The sequence below is a fragment of the Meleagris gallopavo genome, chromosome 1 (genome assembly GCF_000146605.3).
Source record: "Meleagris gallopavo isolate NT-WF06-2002-E0010 breed Aviagen turkey brand Nicholas breeding stock chromosome 1, Turkey_5.1, whole genome shotgun sequence".
In the NCBI taxonomy this organism is placed as follows: domain Eukaryota; kingdom Metazoa; phylum Chordata; class Aves; order Galliformes; family Phasianidae; genus Meleagris; species Meleagris gallopavo.
Genome location: NC_015011.2, coordinates 180,261,335 through 180,270,958, shown reverse-complemented (window position 1 = coordinate 180,270,958; position 9,624 = coordinate 180,261,335). Strand labels below are relative to the sequence as shown.

General features: G+C 44.3%; 1 protein-coding gene across 1 annotated transcript in view; it reads right to left on the bottom strand.

Moving 5' to 3' along the window:
• Positions 1–2,067: 2,067 nt before the first annotated feature.
• The window catches only part of MAML2 (mastermind like transcriptional coactivator 2), a 69,171-nt gene continuing 61,614 nt past the window's right edge, over positions 2,068–9,624 (bottom strand). The window contains exon 5 of the mRNA XM_031552225.1: positions 2,068–6,736. Coding sequence (XP_031408085.1) covers positions 5,766–6,736 — 971 coding nt within the window. The 3' untranslated portion in view covers positions 2,068–5,765. The remainder of the gene's footprint in view (positions 6,737–9,624) is intronic.

Genomic DNA, 9,624 nt, shown 5'->3' with positions numbered 1-9,624 from the left:
GCAGACCAGTCAACCAGAGTGAAAACATTGCAGGCAGCCCTCCAAAAACCACAGATGGCACATCTTTGTTGTCTCAAGCCATGCAAAGGAATGCACGCCATGTCTGAGGAGCGACAGCTGTGCTTACACGCCAGCAGAGCCCCTCAGCCTTTGGCCATGCAGTTTCAGGAGCCCACTATTGGTTCTGAGGATGAAGAAGGAGAGGATCCAACCTGCAAGGATGTGGTTAGTGGCCATGGTGGTGATGGGTTGGACGTGGTGATCTTAAAGGTCTTTACCAAGCTAATGATTCCATGATTCTAATCATGCAGTGGCAATGCAAACATCACCACATGCTCAACGGGAACTGTGCGTGCTCTTCAGCGCAGAAGTGGCTGAGTCATTGCAGAAAAAGCAATCTTTTTAATACAGTAATTTGTGTGCAATGATCTTGTGAGTTGGAAGGAAAAGAAAAAGAAATTTTATATGTCATTTATTTGTCATTGGGAAATGATCTGAAACCCTATCAAAGGAACTCTGTCAAGGTGGCCTGCACGACCCAGAAAGCCTCATTTAAAATTTGACGTAATGTCAGCTTTTCCCATGGTGTAAGTTTTTACTACAGCAGGATCCTGCCCACATTCCTGTTGCTGTGGGGCCTCTGTGCTGCTGTGGGAGAGAGCAGCGCTCTGTACTGAGGTGGTAGTGTGTCTCCATGGGATTCTGCTGCAGTGGGAAAGGTCAGCCCTCACCCAAATGTGGTGCAGATCCTGCTGTCATGCATCTGGCTGGGCAGGGCAAACACTCCCTGCCACCCGTATCTCCCACATGATGTCCCTGACCACATTTCCCCAGGCATATGGAATGGGGATGTTCTGTGGCACTGAGAACATGTAGTGCAGGGTGACTTGTGTCCATGTTATCACACCCTGCATCCACAGTGGGAATGGTTTTGGTGGTAGATATCGGGTGTGTTTGGCAGACTGGCCGTCACACTCAGGCACTACCAGAGCCTGGGAAGCCCCCCACCCCTGGCTATTTTTCACCTTAATACTATAGATACTGCTTTTTCAGCCAATCAAGAGCCCCAGTCCCATCAGCTCTGTCCTGGCTATGGCTTAGACTAGGCACAAGTGCTTTCTGCCTAGTGAGCATCAGCAGAATGCTGGGCAGCCTGGCCAGCTGGAAACCACCCGGCACCAATGGAAATAGGAGACTTCTTTCCTCCATCTGTCCTGCTGCTGCTGCTGTCTCTAGGGAGCTTTCATCCAAGCGGATGAGCCTTCAGGGTAAGTGTCTGAAGTGGCAGTCTGACTGCCTTTTCAGCTGGGGTAGACAAAGAGGCACTTTAGGGCATGATTCTTGTGACCTATTTCAGGCGTGCTCACGGATGAGTAAGATTGTGCCCTGATTTCCACTCCCGGGTGAGAGGGGAGTCCTGGGCTGCCACCTGGAGATGCTGAAGCAAGAAGAGAGCTGTGGGAGATGTGGGCAGTGTGGGCAGTGTGGGGCACAAGAGAAATGCCAGCATCCCTCCTCTGCCCACTTCAGCAGCCCTCAGTGTTACCGCCCTCCACTTGGAGATGGAGCCTGGCTTATGAGGGAAGCCTGTCAAGGAACAAGAAATCACTTCCTCATGGCTGTTTTTCAGCTCTCTCTGAGGTGATGCATAAATTAGATAGCACATCCTCGGTATACAGCTTGACGGGATTTATTAAAATGTTGGATCATGTCATGCATGAACGCTCTGGGCTTACAGATATTTGCAAGCTCATTGCTGCAGCAGGGTTTAGAAGCATATAAGCAAACCACTGTGCTGCAAGACTACACCAACCTATTCCTCAGGAGCAAAAATACTCACATGTTACTTGTTAACCCCTGCTGGCATGAAACTATTGCTCCAATCAGGAGAAAAAAAATCCCAGTTCTTTTGCAAAGAAGCAGAGTGAGCTCCCAGAAGCTGCCAGATGCACATTTTTCTCACCCCTCCTAAAATAGAACTGTAATTTTAATTTACTCAGATGAATGAGCCGTTGACTAAACAGACATTAATTTTAAAATTCACGTTAAGAAAAGAGACACTCGGGATAATTTTGATTGATTTACTTGGCAGAGTTTTGATAGCTACTGAAAAACATACTATTCATGTTTAGGTGAAAAATAAATGGAGTCAAATAAGTGTCACTGCATAGTACTAAGAGGTATATACAGCCACATGTAAAAATGCATAAACACAAACATTTCTGTACAGCAACTTTTCTTTTCAGTCTGTATAGAGAAACACTGGTTTATAATATGGGGAAAATATAAAGCAGACGTACATGCAACAAGGACGTGACAGTTACACGGGTCCCACCTGCCTCCCAAGAGTTACAACAACAACAACAAGAATAATAAAAGCCTTTTTTGGGGAAAAAAAAAATATTGAAACCTGGAATGTTTTCATGTTGAGGTTTCCAGAGAGCTTCAGATTTCAAATATACCTGAAGTTGATTTAAAGGCTTGATTCAAAGCCCTGTGAAGGCAATGGAAAGACTCCATTGGTTTCAGTGAGCTTGGGGTCAGGCCCAGCTATTTAACCACGATCCCATTCTGCCCTCCCCCAAAATCCGAAGTCTGCAGATAAAAATAAACAATCGTATCATACAAAACTTTGTATATAGAATACAAAAGGTAACCGTTGTCTTTTTGTATAAAATACAACTTTCTGATAGTATATTTATTTCACATATGTATAAATATAACCCAAATAATATGATTTTATTATTCCTACCAAAATATTATTACTTTTTGGTTTTGTTTTTTGTTTTTGTTTTTTTCTTTGTTTTTTTTACAAAAGTTTACAAAACAAATAATTCTTTATATTTACAACCCAATACTGCGAAGAGTGCTCAGTTGATGATGAAAAATAGACTCTAAGGGTAGTGCACTTAGCCATTGCAAAGAAAGGAAAACAAAGACACTAATTCTGCTTGGACACAGGTGTTCTGAAGAAATGACACTGGATTCAAGTTTTGGTAGCAAGTCCTTTGCCAGCTCCTATTTCAAATGCATCAGGTGTATCTTTACAGGACTGCTGTGGCCTCTGCCTTGCTGGGTTTACTTAAGACAGCATGACATTTTGATCCCAGGGATGCCCAGTGTCTCCTCTACTGCAGGCTGGGGCCAACAGGACAAAGCTCAGCATTGAATCCAGCACTGGATGATAGATTGAAGACTTGGGACCAGCTCCTCAGCTGAGCATTATTTTACATCATTTGAGGATCTGGAAAACAATCTGGTCTCAGTACAGGTGGTTTCCTCAATGGCATGTGAGTGCAGCTGAAGTTAGCAGACTTTAGTGCTCATTGCTTGTGATGAGTCCAACCCAGCCTCAGCTTTAGCAATCAGAGTTGTCTGCTCATACAAGAGGTTGGGTGGTCACTGCTGACCTGCTCACAGATGGTGTGCGTGCCTGTGTACTGATCTTTACACTTTAAGCTCCTAGCTACTATTTCACTCTAGTTTTGCACAGTATATAGGGGATGCATTTGTTAGACTGCATCTGTATCACTCCTAAAGTAGATAGGATGCCAGTGGCCTGAGCTGAAAAGCTTTTTAAAGACTTGGAAACATCAGTACTGCATGCACCCCAATGAAAACTGGGGATAAAATGGAACTTTCTGGGCAGCTGAGCCACCACAGTATGCACGGCAGCGATGTACAGCGATCACTAGGTGGGGCAGAAGGGACACTCCAGCATGGTTTCTCATCCCTCTCGTGAACAGTGTGTCTGGGAATTAATAGCATCATGGACCACCTGCCTCAACTGGTACGTCTCACCAAATGCCCATGTTACACCTTTCTTGGAAGTGCTGTCACTTGTGTGTGTGACCATGCTTCTTGAAACATCATGAAAAATTGTGCCCGCGTGAAATGACAGTGAGAAATAATTGGAAAAGCCTTATTAAAACCTCACTTGAGAAATAGGTCAGATAAGTGCAGAGGCTACTGTCAGATAGTCTACTCATCCCACTGCCACTAACAAGGATGAATAAAGCACTTGCACTGATGGGGCAGAGCAGTGCCTCTTGGCACTGAGGCGTGTGAACGTAGGCATTGTATTCCTTTGCCACATCTAGTTTTAACTAATTCAGAGGAGGCTGTGAAACATGTCTCGCCACATCATTTTAAAGAACAGCATTTTCATTTAAACTGCAAGATCTGTTCCCATTTCTGAATCCTCCTGCCAGACTCACAGTAGAGCTACTTTATTGTGACATGGGACCTCCTTCTGGTGTTCTTACTGGCCAAACCTATAGGAGAAAATTTAACACGGTCAAGACTGTTCTCTAGCAGTGAAGTCAAACAATGTGGAACCCATATCCTTACTACTCTGTTCTGTTAGCCTTCAGTGCATGGTAGCTGCAAATTTGCTATGACTCAAATTAATTTCCTATCGATATACAGACATTGCTCAAGGAAACGTTAGCTGAACCATCCTAAAAAAACAGAACAGATGATTGAGTTGAGTGCCCAAAAATATTCTTCAAAACTGTTCAATTTACAAGTATAGATGTGTTTGAGTGAATACTGCAGGTAACCCAGGTAGTTACAATAGATGTGTATGCATGCTGGTTGCAGAGGCAGCACCCTTGTACTCTGCTGAAAGAAGCTGTGTTGACGTGGACCATTGTTGGGCCTCTTAAAATTCCTCATATGCCAAAGGTAAGCTTTGGAAAGTAGAGCCAAATTACTGTGCAATCAAAATGGTAGTCTCTCCCAGACAGAGAGAATTCCTGCAAGGAAGAACCTGTTTGATAGATTGGGACTGGGCTGAATTACCTGACCTATGCCTTGGGCTAAGATGAAAATGGGGATACTTGCTGGGCTTCACTGAGCCACATCATGTATTTGCCCTCCTGTAGGCTGGACTGGGAAAGTAGGCCATGAGGGTCAAACTGTGAGCACCTTTCTCAATTAATTTGTCCATTAAGTCACTGGTGTTGTTGGGGTAGGGCAAGGTGGCAATGGGAGGCTCCTGAGCTCTGGCATAGTTCATATCGTGTCTCCCTCTATGCTCCAAATGTGCTGCTGACAAGAAGGCAGCCTCCTCTGATACTGGCTGCAGGCGTTGGCAAAAGAGAGAAAGCAAAAACTAGAGCACACCACGTTACACGCTGACGTCTGTTGCACGATCTGTCTCCTTTCCTTGGATGGGACCACTTACCCCATTGTGTGGTACAAAACATAGGTTTGAAACAAAACCATTGGAAACACAAGTGTGAGTCTGTACTATGTAGAAGTAAACAGTTTTTGTAACGCCATGAGATTTACACAAAGCCTGATCCTGTCAGGGCTGAGTAGTCCCAAGGTAGTTAAGGGCTGCAAAGTCAATGACTGAAGATCTCTGGACCACTTGGGCTGCTACTCACACTCAGAGAAATGACAGCCCATATCACTCTCTGGTGCTTCAGTGTGTGGGAAGCTAAGTGTTTTTCCACACAGCACCCACGAGAAGAACTAATGAGTTTGCAATGTGCTGAGCACCAGCGTGAGGAACAGACCCTTCACATATTCTCACTCCTTTCTGACAGCCATGACTACCGTTTACATTATCGTTTGATCAGGGAGACATCACCGCTGTTCCTAGAGCAACTCTTCAAACAAGGTGGTCGCCCTATGTGGTATTTTAAAGGACAGCCCAGTTACTGGAGTGTAAGTTAATAAAGCAGATTGTTGGCATCTAAAGAAAAAAGCTAACGTCCTTACTGCTTCTTCATCTGTTTCACCCTTGGCACTGTCACTTATGAGTGGTTCCCCAAAATCTCATCAAGATTGATGTCTTTCATCCAGTCATCATTACCAGGTTCCGTTTTCAGTAAAGAATCTATGAAGTCCGAATCACTGTTGAGCGCAGGTCCTATACTGTCACTCTGCTGGTTCAGAAAGTCAAACGCGAGGTCACTACCGTGATCGCCTCCTTGGTAAGCCCGGGAGTTTTGGTTGGTAGACGTGAAACTGGTAGAAGGCAGAGACGACGGAGGTGTCATACTTGTTCCAGACTGATTCAAGGTAGGCACAGTCTGTCCTCTTAGCTGGTTAGGTCTTACACTTAGACCTCGTAGTGAACCAGCAGATTGTCCATTTACAGTCTGGTGCATTTGGTTCAGAGGAGGCCTCATTTGGACTCCCGCTGTTAATTGATTAGGAGGTGCCAATGCACGCTGAGGAAAATGCTGGTTGCCCATGTTGCGTTGCAAAGACTGGTTCGAATACGGAGTGCCTGTGGGGAAACGGACACCGGCGGGTTTCAGTGCGTCCTGCTGCTTCACAGCAGCTTCTTGCGGGGCCCAGTTCTGAGCAGTGGCCGTAGCTGTGATCATCACATTGGGTGGTCTTTGCACGGGGATACCTGTGGCTCCGTGATTCAAACTTGGCCTTACTTGCTGTGAGCTGACCACCGACCCAGTCCCAAAAGCAGCTACATTGTTGCTTTGCGTCATGGTTTGCTGTCGAGACATCATGGGGTTATTCTGACTGGGCAGGACTTGGTTTTGGTTTCTGTGTGGCTGCATTTGGTTCATTCCTGAAGTCACGCTGTACGCGCTCGGTTGGTTGCAAGGAAGGCTCCCATAGCAGCCCATACTCCGAGCAGCAGGAACAGAAGGCATTCGGGTCCCAGCAGGGGTGGACATGAGGCTGGAGCTCTGAGGCATGATGCTGTGTGTTGAAATTGGGTTTGATAAGGAGTTTATGCTCACAGCTGGCGAACCACCTGGAAAGGAGAAAACATGCATGTTAAAATATAAATGCGTTGATGCATGGTGTCATTCAAATACCAACAGGTTAAAAGTCCCGAATTTCTTGAGTAAGATATCTTGCTCTGATAGGATTTATGTGTACTTCTTTGAAGCCTTAAAGATACCTATCAGTTAATAGGTGGTTTGCTTTATATGAAGCCACTGGTGGTCTTTCCATCCTTTCAGAGGACATCAGATGAGCCAGAAGTGGTTTTTGCTGGAAGAGAAATATTGGAATAAGGAGGGATAAACAGAACCAGTGGGAAGGAACGAACACTTTTCTGCCTTTTTTCTTCCTTTTTTTTTTATTTAATAGAAATGATAGAAATGCAGGACAAAACCTGTTTAAGTGAGGTGAGATTCATATTTCCCTTTCCTCCTGCCCATCCAAGACTGCATCTCATCCACTTGCAGCACAGAGCCTCTGCCCCAGGCAGATGCCAGGAGAGCTGCTCAGTCCTGTGACCTGCTTGCTCCTGCGTCCCAAGCAGGCACGAGACCATTGCTTATGCAGTGCAAGGGACTGAATTAATTCCAGGTCCCATTGGCTGTTTGAAGAAGACCAAACATTTTCTAGATATAGACATAGATGTAGATAGCTGAAACCATCTACAAACCCAGGCTGAATTTGACTAACTTTGACTTCATCCCCAAATTTTGTTATGCATTGATCTGTTTGATTATTTTTATCAGTTGGTCCATCATCAATCCATCTTACTCACTGCCCCATTCACCTGCTGGTGTCAGGGGCTTATTGCTGTGACACAGCACTGGAGAGAAAAGCACAGAGGAATAAAATACTTCACTACATGTCTCCATGTCTCCTTTACGGATTTTCAGTTAACTTTGTGGTTGGTTTTTTTTTTTTTCTCCCTGACCTGAGCTTAAAGACCATGACTGTGTCTGCAAGTGTTCTCCAGTATCCCAATGTGTGCCATATTTTCCAGTTCTTCAGTCACTTTCAGCTGTTTTCAAAACTTGCCATTTTTCAGCATCTGATTTCAAGACTATACATCACAGCTACCCACAGTATTTAATGGCTCTTGCACAACTCCAGAAGCTTTTTATTTCTTCTTCAGCACCATCTCAGACTGTGTCCTTTCAGTTGTGTTTGCAGGGATATCTGGAGGCCTATTAGCCATTTCCTTGCGTACCATGTTAATTTTTTATTACTCTGGTTTCTGAATCAAAATATGCAGTACCAAGTTGTATGCTTTAAAGTACACTACCTGAACAACTATTACCTTTATCAACCAAAGCTGTGGTTTCATTGAAAACAACAACAACAACAAAAAAAAAAAACAGTTTGAAAAGATGCCTTTTATGAAAAACCCATGTTGCCTGACATTAATTATATTCTCTTCTTAAATTCTTTATTACATAGGCTACATTGGCTCCCTGGTACTTTTGCTGGGCTCCACATTAGGTCACTATGGCATCAACTACCTAGTTACTCTTTTAATTTTTGTTATGGCTTTAGTTTTCTTCCTTGCAGTTTCAGGACTAAATAAAGGTGACATTAAGAATTTGGAGAACCTCTCATCCAACTCTTGTAGAACTCTTGAACACAAATCATGCACATACATATTTAAAAAGTCTATGTTTAGTAACAGCTGTTTAATATACTGTTCCTGTTGAAATTTCACCATAATGATGTTCAGTTCACTGAAACTGGAATAGAATAAAAGAATTATCACATATTTCTGCTGTTTCTGCATTATTTTTATACATACGCTATTGCTGTTTTGCAACGGATGCAAAGGATTCTTTTTTCACATAAGTACTTGTAAATAATCTCCTCCTAACTCATTATTAACACCAAGTTTGACTCCACAACCAGTCGCTTAATCCAAACCAGTATAAACAGACACCTAGACTGAGAAGCTCACCTTATCCTGGAAGGTGAGTTCTTCACAAACTGGCTCCAAGTAGGAGATGCTTACTTACAAAACAGTGCAAGGAGACTGATCTAACTGTAGATGTCCCTATTCATTGCAGAGGAGTTAGACTAGGTGACCATTAAAGGTTCCTTCCAACTCAAATGATTCTATGATTCAGTGATCTAAAATCTTGATTCAGTCCCTGAGCTGGGCAGCCCCAGGACAGGAGATGCCCTGAGAAGCCCACCATCAGATTCTCCCATGTGCTACACTGCTCCTAGGAAGAAAATCAGTGCTATGCAGAAAAGATCACAGTTAGCCTGTCTTTGGCTTTGCCGGTGGTTTTATACATTGTTTTCTTCTTGTAGGGGTAATAAAGATTGGGGCCCTCAACTTCGCTTCCTTAAGCTGCTGGTGAGGTGGAGGAATGGCACAGGAAACATTTCCAAAGACCTGGAACAGCACTGAGGGAGAGCAATCCTCTCTCTGCAGTCAAACTGAAGCAGCTGCAAACGGGTTGGTGGGGTCACTGCACCATCCCACACACTGTGGGATGAAGCCCTATGGGGTGACCTGCCAGCTGTGGGGAGCCCTGAGGGTTGGCATCCTGCTCCTTGTGTAAATGCCATGCACTTTCAGGAGCATGAGCTCAGGACATGGGTTGTACATGTTGCGCAAAAGACAAAGTTTCTCTTTTTTTTTTTGTATTGCTATTTTTATCCTTTTATTTTTAACACGAATATTTTCCATCCTGATTTCTTCCAGATGGGAAGACATTTCTCCTCAAGCAGTGCTGCACACAGCAGCTGGACACCCCAGGCAGCAGAGGTTCGAAACGCCCTCACTGCCCCATTCACCTGCTGGTGTCAGGGGCTTATTGCTGTGACAAAGCACTGGAGAGAAAAGCACAGAGGAATAAAATACTTCACTACATGTCTCCATGTCTCCTGTACGGATTTTCAGTTAACTTTGTGGTTGGGTGT